A 12111-nucleotide genomic window follows, 5' to 3' on the forward strand; every position below is an offset into this window, starting at 1 on the left:
TTTGGATTAGACCTATCCAGATGCTTTCTGACATAAAGGGCTTGATATTTCTTCTCACCCAACATTCTGAAGAGAGAATGACCAAGAACAATCTGTTCCCATTCATCAGGCCATCCAGTAACTCATTCCACTGTTAATGATGTCAGTTTGATTTACATAGGTGTTCAACTCCTGATGTTGTGAGTAGTTAATCCTGGATTATGATTTGGGATTTAAGGGATGCTAGTGTGCTGCTGTTGAACCTTTGAGGGGCCAAACAAGGTAGTAATCTTTTGCATGCATAATTGGAAAGTTCTTTGGTCAAGAATATCTGTAAAACAGTCCAGTTCTCTCAGGCTTATAGGTAAAGCTGTGGATGTGAATACATCAAAGCAGACAGAGAAGTGGGGCCTCCCAGGAGGGAGTGGTGAGAGGCCTGAGGGAGGTAGAAAATGTTGGGATGATAAATGTCAATGGGTATCCGTCTCTACTTCTTTGGGGGTGGAAGTTCATATACGTCTATCCCAGTGACTTAGAGAATGGGTCAGAGTGCAGTGCATTGGGTGGTGCAATGATAGTGAGCAGGGGGCGGAACATACTGTTCTCTAAAATGACAGCAATGTTGAAGAGTCCGGAATCTATAACTCATGCATTTAAAGGAGGATAAATCAAGTACCAGAGAATGTATCCTGGATGGTAGAATGAAAGGTAATGTTGACTATCTGCATATCTGGCACCGTGTAGCTTCACTGCACTGTGATTCAGTGCAGGGCTACGTGAGAAAGAGTGCCCACAATAGATCCAAAGACCAGTGCTCAGCTTGTTGCCACGTTAGAGAGGGATGCTTCATCCGACATCTAAATTGTTGTACCTGATCTGCACACAGATGTTTCACTAGACTTTTTTGTTCATTCAAGGGATGTGGGCTTCACAGGCTGAGCCAGCATTTAATTGGCCATCCCTAATTGCTCTAGAGAAGGTGGTGGTGAGCTGCTTTCTTGAATCACTGCAGTCCTTGAGATGTGGGTATACCCATTATGCTGTTAGGGAGGAAGTTCCAGGATTTTGACCCCGTGACGGTGAAGGAACAGGGATATATTTCCAAGTCAGGATGATGTGTGGCTTGGAGGGCAACTTCCAGGTGGTCGTATTCCTGTGCTTTTGTTGCCCTTGTGCTTCTAGTTGCTGGAGGCCGTGGGTTTGGAAGGCTGTCGAGGGAGGCTTGGTGAGTTCCTGCAGTGAATCCTGGAGCTGTTTGCTCATTGGAACTAGTGGTTCCCAAAGGCAGAAGTCATTCAGGGAAGGTGACCAGTATGAATGGCTTGACAGGAGTGTGTCAGCTCATACTGTTCACCATCGTAGCTAAGTATTTGCAAGTTCTCCAGTTCATACAGTTGAAGGGTCTCAGGTTTAAGAGAGCTGTGCAAGAAGTGAAGCCTACAGCAGGTCCATGCCTGGATTTATTTTCAATATGAAAAAGAACAGCTGAGACTAGGTCTGCTCTGGAGAATGTAAGAACTAACACTTTTTTGTTCCTACCACTGAGATAGCACCTAAAAGAAATGTGAGACTGGCTCCTGGGACATTATCCCAAGTGGACTGGAATCGAAGGAAAATAATATTTTAAATCTGCAGTGCCGATTTAAATTAAAGATCTTCAGAAAAAAATTATGTGATTATAATATCTAATTCAGAACATCCCAAGGCACTTTCTAACCAATAACGTACTTTTCAGGTGTACTTACTTACTGCTCTAATCGAGGAAATGAATCTATAAATGACAAGAAGTTATAGACAGGATCTTTCGTGCAGGGCAAGATGCAGCAGCCAAGGGAAGACCTTTCTTGTATCAAATTGACAGGAATAGCTCTTGAAGGTCACAGCTTGTCTAATGCACTCTCTTCAAACTGCCATAGTTCTCACTGCCCAAGAGAGGATTTGTTCTTAGGGTGCTTCGCTGTGCAGCAAAATTGTACACCATGTTCTATGCAGCCATGATCTCTATTACTCCTGTTGAACTGCGCTGCAGGGGATTTCCAGACTGATGCAGGCACCTGAAGTACAGTTTGCTCTATAGTTACAAAATGTTGGGAAACTGAACTATACACAGAAAAAGCTGGAAATTAGGCATCATTTGTGGAGAGAGAAACCGAGTTAATGATTCTAGTCAATGCAGTTTCAGCAATGATAAACTGAGCTGGCTCTGTGAATTGCCTTAAAGTTAAGGAATAAAGGCAGTTTCATGGAAATCCACTTACACTAGATGACGGTGAGCTTTGAGAATGTGATACCTCTGGTGTATCTGTCTACTGGTGTAGGACACCATCATTCTGCCAATACAATTGATGGCCTCTTGGTGAATGGAGTTCGTGCCATTCGATAAAACTTAACAGTCCTGTCACTTTTGGTGTTGAGTTCTCACATTGAAGTTAATGAAATTGCCATTGCAAGTCATACATGTGTGAGTTGTTTGATATATTTGAGTAAAGTTGCAGATTTCTCCAGTGAAGCAATGGCAGAGAGGTGAACGAAAGTGACAACCTTGATATTTTGATGTCCTCCTTTGTAAAGCTAAGTCTTTTTTGTACTGCTTGGTCAGATAAGGTAGTAGTACCTCTATAATTTGGCGAGTAGGTATTGATTGTTTTGGGTGTAATGTCATGTTATGTCCTTCACCCTCCACTCTACCCTCTCTTTATACATTCTAGCTAAATAACATCATCAAAGCTCCTCTGATTACCTCGTTGAGATAAGTGGGCAAAATTTCAAAATCTCCACTAACAGCTGTCCACATACAAAGGTAACATATTCTGAATAGGCCTGTCATAAAATGATGACTTTTCATATTGATTTTAAAAATGGCAGTCAGCTTTCATTTATATCACTCTTCAAAATATCCAGTTCCATAAATTTAAACCATTTTGCATTTTGTGTCACATCTCCCCTCTGACTTCCCTGAGGCAAAAAGAAAGATGATTTGCCTTCTCCATCTTTCAAAGACGCACTAACCTTTTCTGTAAGCTTAGCTTCTCAACTCTTTGAGGGTTAGGCATTTGATTGGATTTAATTTGACTGCCTTAAAGTGTGTGAACAAGCCAAAATTGCATGGCTTCATTGGAGAAAAATTCAGTAAATCTTCAACACTGCAACTGTGGTCTGTAGTACCCATCAGATCAGTACTGACTACCACTTATAAAACAAGTTTGCAAAATCCCTAAAGGAATTTCTTCTAAATGCACACCCATTCTTTTTTATATCAAAAGCAAAAGACATAGAATAGTAACAATTCAGCTCATTCAGCCCCACACAGTAAAAGCCAAGGTAGATCGGATATGGGATGGTCTTTTTTTTTAATATATAATTGCATATTTGGATTAATGCCACTTGCACAAGTCAGATTTTAAAGGAGAAAATTAAACCCCTTTCAGAGCATTGACCAGAGATTAGTTCCACACAGCGACTGAAGAGCGGCTTGCCAGCATAGCCCGTCAAACACTCTTGTGTTTCGCAGAGACTGCACACATTATTTTCTTTCAGTTACCAAAAAGTCAATTTGAAGAAAAAACTAGCACGGTTTTCTTTTTATAGTAAATTGTAAAGGGGGTGTGAGGCAGGGGATAGGTGGTGAAAGGCAGTGATTTGAAACTCTCTGCATAGTTGGCAAAGTTCCAAGATTTAATCCGTATTCTCTACCTTCAAAGGCCCCATCTAGACTCCCAAATCAGTTTTTATATCTGTAACCTTTCCCATTCTCTTCGCCGAATAAAGTCAGTATGTGAAAGAGAGAATTTAACAGGATTATTTTTGTACATTCAAGGTCAGAGTGATTCATTTTTCTAACATGTATCCTACAAAGTGGTACTAAGTCACTTCAATTAATTTTACTTCTGTAGTACCCATCCAGTCTTGCTTTGATCTAAAGTAAGTAATCATGCATGTGCAAATTGGTCAAAGTTCATGATGGCCATTATAAATTACAATACTGTTTGGGGGGGAGAAAGGTTTCTTAAAAGCATTTCCTTACAAAAATATCTGTTACATGATCTCCTGCTCATAAAGCCTTTATAGAACTTATTAAACTTGTTGCTGGTGAATTGGGGGAGGGTGGTGAAGACAAAGTGGGTGCCACCATGTTTCTGTTAGCTTGTCAACTTGCCAGCTGTGCTGTTTCTCAGTTATATTTTAAAAGCAACAAAAGGAGTGAATAATGAATTGTGTAGAATGTTATATTCTAGTAGCCTGTCATTGCCACAATTGAAATCACTAAAAAGGCAAAGTTCTCCACAGAAATTTCAAAATCAAAAGCTTAGCCTGATCTCTCTGTGATTGGTCAGTGTTGTTACTTGGCAACAGAGGACCATTCAGTCATTAATGAATGTAAAGGTACATATTGGTGTCAAATAACATGCCAGTATTCATTTGGGCACCTGATGAAGTGCAGTGGATGAGCAGTGTTTTGCTCAGTGTGTCAAGAGCAGTGACTCTATCTTGTCAGAATAACAGTTGCTATTTTGTACTATGCATTGAAACTAAACTCGCCTTTAAATCAAATGCACTAAAGCACTTTTGGATTGTGTGATACAAAGAACATTGCCCATCATTATCTGCTGCGCCAACCATTGATGAATCAGGAAATGAAGTCTTGTTAAGTATGGATTTGAACCTGGCATATATATATATGTGTGTGTGTGGAACACAATCTGGTGCCTTTCAAAGGGATGTAACCTATCTCAGAGCTTAGTCAATATTATTTTATTGGTGAGTTGTTCTATGATAATAATTGTATTTTACCTGAATGTTTATACTTGCGTATTTGTTTTCAGCATGTGTTTGACACTGCCAAGGTCAGATTTATTATCCATCCCTCGTTATTCTGAGAATATATATATGTGTGTGTGTGGAACACAATCTGGTGCCTTTCAAAGGGATGTAACCTATCTCAGAGCTTAGTCAATATTATTTTATTGGTGAGTTGTTCTGTGATAATAATTGTATTTTACCTGAATGTTTATACTTGTGTATTTGTTTTCAGCATGTGTTTGACACTGCCAAGGTCAGATTTATTATCCATCCCTCGTTATTCTGAGAATTTGGTTAATCACTTCAGAAATTTGGGAAGATCAGTAGAGAGAGAGCCCATTCACTAGCTCCAAGAAAGAGCTTTTCTGGTCAGGTGTAATATGGTGCTGCCTCACAGCTCCAGCAAGCTAAATTTGATCCTGACCTCAGTTGCTGTCTGTGTTGAGCTTATATATTCTCCCTATGTCTGCATATGTTTCTGATGGCACTCTGGTTTCCTTCCACAGACCAAAGACATGCTGATAGATTAATTGAGTACTGCAAATTCGCCTGGTGTAGGCGGGCAGCAGAAGTGGGAATGAGGTGATTGGCATGAGATAGAAAATAGGTTGCAGAGGAATAATTGGAGGCAAGGATTGTATCCTGGGAACTGGCATGGACTCAACAGGCTGAATGGCTTCCTTCTGTAATGTGAGATGATATGAGTTCCACTCCCCATAACCCTTTTTGCATCGCCCTGCAAATGTTTCCCCTTCAAATGTTTATCTAGTTCCTGTTTGAAAAATATTATTATATGAGCTTTAATCTAGCACTTTCAGATCATAACAAATCACTGGTAGTATTTTCCCTCATACCATCTCTTGTTCTTTTGCCAGTTATCTTACATCTAGGTCTTTCTAACTAGAAATAGTTCCTCATTGATTAAACCTTTCAATACCAATCAAGATTTTGAATGGTTTCCCTTAACCTTTTCTGGTCTAAGGAAGACAATCCCATTCCCAAACCTAGAAATCGGATCAAACATCACCATTTTTGGGCACTATGTTGCCCAGTTTTGACTTTAACCAAAAATAATTCACAGTGAAGATCATTTCTGAGTGAAAGCGAGCTAGATGCAAAATTGAAGCAGGCACTCCTGTGTGCTATTCACATTGGCATTGTTCATCAAATTACATTCCTATTTGCATAAACTGCACTGTTGCGCATATCAAAATAAATTGAGTAGAAAGCTCCACACTACAACAGTTATGGAATAATCTCAGTAGAACTGGGACCACGTTCCCTTGTCTATTGCCTTTCTTATTAAGGGGATCTGCTGATATCGAGATACCTGACTGGACACCTTCAGAAGTGACTACAGGCACCTCAAACACCTGCTGTAACTCATTAAAGTTGAACCTGTTATCTGTCATGCTCAGGACTTCGATGGTGCTGAACTGGTAGATTTTCCAGACAATTGGACGTCATTCCTATTAATACTCCAATCTACTTTTAATTTACTTTTTTTTGATGTTACACAGCAGTATAACAACTTTTCCTGTGAATCTGGTGAGTTTAAAGGAAGAGAGTGAGAAACGTCACCTGGTGAGCCAGATGCCAAATCACTGGGGTTTCCAGATAGTCAGATAGCTGACTGTCAGAATTTTACTGTAGTTTGCTAGCCTGCTTTAGTGGGGATTAGGGTTAATCATATTGTATGGGTCTAAAGACTCAAGAGCAGCGCCAAGAAGTGATTATTGGAACTCTGCCCTGACCTTTATTAACAAATTCATGGGGCTATTAAGGCAATCTAACATTAGCCCACAAATTATTCATAATTTTCTACCACAAGATTTGAGGATATGAAGTGGAGAACTAACATATTCTTATCAGCCAGAATGTAACATCAGGATCTTTTGGCAATGCGGTTCATATAACAATGTACAACAGCCTAATGTTTGCACCAGTTTATTGTCTTGAGTATTTTTTTCTTTCTTATTCTTGATCTGTTAATGATTTTTAGAATGTTGCATTTACTGCCCATCTATAGTGTCCTGAGATGTGATGGCAAAACTTTTCCTCGAATTGCTCTAGTTTTTTTAGGTGATTCTCGCACAATGATGTCAGATTGTGAGATTCAGGATCTTTTCCCTGTTGAGAAGAACGACCTCTGATATAGCTCCAAGACATGATGGTATATGCATTTGTGGAAGACATGGTAGTAATTGTGTTCCCATAACATTGTGATGCATGACTTTATTGACTTCAGGAGGAATTAAATAGACCTCTTGCAATGAACACAGAAATTGTTATATTGGTGGACTAGGTTTCTTGGATCTACACAGTGGATCTGTCAGCACTCTAGAAGAATTTTAAATGTTTTGCATGGGACTGGTAACCAAGTACTCAGTTAATCAGCATAGACTGATACTTTCATAATGAATTTAAGTTTGTTTTTTTTTGCGGGGGAGCCCAGTCTTAGAAAAGACATAAGGGGCCTATTTTACAAATACTCCCTGGAGGTGAGGCACCTTGCCAGAAAATTCTTGCTCTGACGATAGCCTCTACAGAGTACTGTATACACAGATTGAAAATGTAAAGTTATATTTTGCACAAATTGTTATCTGTTCTCTTTCTTCTACGCTCCTCCACACCACCACCTTCCCCCCCCCCCCCAAAACCTCACCAAAGCAAATTATAAGCACAAGCTTAAACAGTCCTAAAGTACTACGTTTGTGTGATTGTCTCTAACTTCAAAGCTGGAGTGACGTAAATAGAAATTTAATTTTCTTTCCTTCATAAATCCATGCCAGCAGCATATCTCTGTTATAATTCTACTTTTATAGAACAGTATCGTATAAAATATAGTGGGCTAGAAATTTGACTTTAGTGACTTATGCCAATATATAGAGAGAGAGAGAGAGAGAGAGAGAGAGAGAGAGAGAGATAAATAAATTTTAAAAATGGCTGCAGGATTGTACTTCACATCTGAAACTCAAGTGCTGAGGAATTCCAAATCTATTATTATTCCAGAAGGAAGGTTATCACAGCTAGACTGTAGAAGACAGAATTTGAGTGATCAGTTAGATCACGCATTTTATGCTGACAGAGTTTCAGCAAACTGCTGTGTAATTTTGGGTTCGCCTAAATTGAAGACTTGTCAGTACTAACTGGTTCAGGTGAATTTTGGGGCTGGAAATTGGAACTGTCTGGTAACTTTGTAAACTTCATATTTTAACTGTTTAATCCCTCTAATGTTACAATTGTGTGACCTCTTCCATCTCTACGGACTCCTCTAAAATCTCATCTTTTCCGATGCATTCAAACTTCTTCTCACCCTACCATTGGCAGCTGAGTCTCCTCACACTCTACAGCTCCCTTCCTTAATCCCTCTTCTCTCTTCATTTAAAATCATCCTCCAAATTCACTTCTTTGATCAAGCTTATCACCTTGCCTTCCAATATCTCCTTTAACCTGAGATTTTTTTTCTCTGATTATTTCTTTATAAAGCATCTTTAGTTTCCATTAAAGGCACTGTTTAAATGAAACTTGTAACAGTACTGAGGACCATTGTTCTTCCTTTAATAAACATGTTGATAATTCGGTCACCTGTTTTAATATCTCTGTATGGCTCAGTGAAATGCCTTGAAATGTTTTTGCCATTTCTTATGGACAATATAACAATGCAAGTTCTGGCAAAGGGTCTCGGACTTGAAATGTTAATTCTTTTTCTCTTTCCACAGGTGCTGCTTGATTGGTTGAGTGTTTCCTGCATTTTCTATTTTATTTATTTTGCAAATTGTCGCAAGTTGTTGTTATAGTGATATAGATATAGTTACAGTGACATAGAAGGCAATCTATTCCTCCTCCCTGTAACAATGAACATAGTAGCCAGCAGACAGAAGGCAATGAAGTGAACTCTGGATCTGCAGGTAGTCTGGAGTTCAGCTCTGCTTGACCATTGAGCAATGCAGTAGATTATATAACACAGTGCTGCCAGCATCTCATCCATCTAACCAGGCAGTAGCCTGCATCAGAACAGTATTCTTACTTTAATAAGATCTGTGACAGAATTTGCATGAAAAATGGCCTAAGTATTCGCTCCAAAGAATTAACTATTTAAGTGTCAAAAGTAACAATAAAATGCATGTTACGTGTATATTGAAATAATAAAGATTTTATGTCAAAATATGTCACACTTTCTTGTGCGTCAGATCCTATTGATGCAGCTGCCCTAAGGTGCTGGAAACTGTGTAGATATTTAAATAGCCACAGCATTGGCATCAAATGCAAAGCACGACAAAGTTAATCCACAGAGCAGAATCTGGAATGCAGTCTCTCAGAGTCAGTATGCTTTTAATCATTCCTACTTTTGTGTCCCATTGGATTCCCGATTGTTTCATTTGTTCCAATCGAGTGTTAAATCTGCTTTTCTGCAAACGTTGAAGAATTTGAAAACCAAAGCTTTTTGAGTACAATTGAGTGGGTCTGAGGGGTGTCCTGCCATGCATTTATTTTGTTAAAGAATAACTAGGGGACTTATAAAGTAACTTTTCAACTGATTTACTTGATGAGGTCAGAGCAGATCACATCCTGAATTTATTACAGATTAGTCCTGTTAATCCCTAGCCTGGATTCCACTAACTAAGAGCTTTGAGATCTTTCAGGAAACACCAAAAACATACAAAATGAGGGATTTAAGGGAAAGAAAAAAAATGAAGAATCGGCTCTTTTTATCTGGCAATTAATAAGTGACAGCAATATTGGGGTCCTTTTGTTGCCTTGCAGTAAATGAGAAAACCTCCCACTGCAATGATGAGTGGAGCTCGGGGTTGGATTTGAAGAGAATTGAGGTGCCCAGGCGGTGGGGTTAGTGTTGTGAGTTCTGCTTTGCTTTTTAGGGCCTTTTGCCAACAAGTAACATATCACTCACCAGAGATTAACTTGAGGCAGTTACTCAGTGACTGCTGTTTGTATGTATAGAAAGGGAACAAGGGAATCTCTGTCTGCCAGTGAAGCGGATAGCCTCTCCCTACACACTCTCTCTCCTAATCTGAGAAGTCCTGTACTCAGGTACAGAATTCCTCAGCCAAAATTTGGCAGATTATTGCACACTTAATACACCTTTACAGTAATTAAATTATAATTTTTGTCAGTGGGGGATCTGCAGTGAGTACAGGTTAGGGTTACAATATAACTTACAATTGCAAAGTAAGATCTACCTAATGACTTCCTTTCTTTAAAATATAAACCTTTAAATTTTAGTATAAATTCACACTTTTAAACAGTCACCTAAAGCCTGTAGTGCTGCCATTTTGAATTTATAAAATGCTCACCTTCTTTAATTATATTCATATGAATGAAAGCATGGAGCATTATGGCGTAGTTGTCAGTGTCTCAGCAATGATATCTACATTTAGAATTAGGCGAATGGTCTCCCAAGTACATAATTTTATGCGAGTTCTTGTGTAACTCCTTCGATTTAACGCATAGACTGTATTCAGCCTCTTTAATGCCCCGCTCACACTGGAGACTCACAGTTACCTTGCCACAGAAGCCACCTCATTCATATAGCAGGATGTCATCATTTTGGCTCAGTGTTTGCTTTTTCTATTTTTATAGTTTACCTGCTGGGCATGTCCCATAACCATATAATTAGCAGCACATTACACAGAGAAAAAAGCTTAATCTGATGCTAACTGCCACTTAACTGGTCTCACCCCATCAGAGATATTTTCTTGGTTCCATCCATCCCTTCCCTCCTTTCTCTGTTACTGAAAACTAACTTGTTTTCTATCTTTTCCAGCTCTAATGAAAAGTCCTGGACCTAAAACATTAACTGTTTAATTTTCCATAGATGCTGTCTGACCTGCTGAGTGTTTCCAGCAATTTTGTTGTTATTTCAGATTTTTAGCATCTTCAGTGTTTTGATTTTGATTTCTATGAGGACCAGACGTACTTTCAAACAAAAATGCATATGTTGCTGTTGCAATTTATATTTGCTTTATGTAAAGACTGGGGAAAATTCACCTTTGTCATTAATATTGACATTTCCCTTTGTTTTCTTTAGAAGAATATTCATCCAGCAATATATTTTTACTGCATTTTACTCCAATTATGACATTAATTTCTATACAAATTGGTTCTGCCACCTAAGGCGTGGTTGCAAGTTGCTTTCTTAGGCAATAGGCATTGCTTCTAGCTGCAGCAGGAAAGGTACACTTGTATCAAGGGTTAACTTTCAGTTAAAGGAAGTTAGATTTCAGCAACATGTGTTTTTATTCATCCATGAAAATAAATCTACTACTCACATAATGTAGGGCCCAAATTGCACTTATTCTCATCCATACATAAATTTTATCACTATACAAAAGTGAGTTTGTTCTGTGGGCCACTGATTTATTTTTTTAACTCACTTACAGTGGGAAACAGAAGTCAAAATTGTCCTGGAATTTAATTTATTTGTTACAAAATCCTGCTCACATTACTGATTATGGACGGGCATTGAAGTTACAAGGGTAGTGATCAAGGTGAATGGAAATGTCCTGGCAGTTCCTCTTTGCACTTGGTTCTCTTTTCATTTGTCAACAGATTCTTTCTTCCTTTGCTTCAGCAGCAAGGTTGATGATTCACATTTAAATGGGTGGTTCTAGGAAAAAATTATGATTTTCCCCCTTTACAGCAAAGTCATAAATACATATCTGAAATTCACAGTTTTGCCCTGAGTAGCTAAGCAGCAGAAATCATTTCCTTGTATTGTTTCTTCCAATTTCTAGTTAGCAAATTGAGAAGGGTGTAATCTTATAAAGAGATTAGTTTGCCATTATATTTTAACTTTATATATTAATATACATTTAATGAGGAACTATCGCTACCAAGACCTCCAAAGATATGAACAAGTTTTACATTTAGTCTTGACGTACATTGCTTATTTTATTGATTTCAAAGAAGCTTATTTACCTTGTAAAGAGAAATGGAGTAAATAAAAATCCAGCATCTATGACTGCTTTAACCTTCATATTAATTTTGGGATTCTGTTTGAGGATAATGACTGTGTAGTTTTCTTCCTTTTCATCAGTAAGTTATTTTCTTACTCATTCACAGAGAGTGGTTGATACTGGAAAGGCCAGCTAGTCCTTTTGACTTGGGAGATGTTGACTGCAGACAGTGAACTACCTTCTCCATATACAATCCAAGTGATAAATGAATATTGTTAGTTAGGGAGTGCTAGGATTTTAATTCAGCGATAAAGAAGGTACAGTGATATGATGCCTGCAATTATATGGGTCATTCAGGGCTATGTGTGGCTTGGAAGGGGACTTGGAGTCAATATGTTTCTCATGTACTTGTCGT

General features: G+C 38.5%; 1 protein-coding gene across 10 annotated transcripts in view; it reads left to right on the forward strand.

Annotated features, from left to right (window-relative positions):
* Positions 1-12111, forward strand: part of epha7 (eph receptor A7) — a 231012-nt gene that overhangs the window by 122666 nt on the left and 96235 nt on the right. The window contains exon 6 of one of the 10 annotated variants that reach the window (XM_052024289.1): positions 8502-8563. The exons of the other annotated variants lie outside the window; for them this stretch is intronic. Coding sequence (XP_051880249.1) covers positions 8502-8512 — 11 coding nt within the window. The 3' untranslated portion in view covers positions 8513-8563. Of the gene's footprint in view, positions 1-8501; positions 8564-12111 lie in introns of those variants that run through there. 10 annotated transcript variants of the gene reach the window in all.

The sequence above is a fragment of the Pristis pectinata genome, chromosome 10, assembly GCF_009764475.1.
Source record: "Pristis pectinata isolate sPriPec2 chromosome 10, sPriPec2.1.pri, whole genome shotgun sequence".
Lineage (NCBI taxonomy): Eukaryota > Metazoa > Chordata > Chondrichthyes > Rhinopristiformes > Pristidae > Pristis > Pristis pectinata.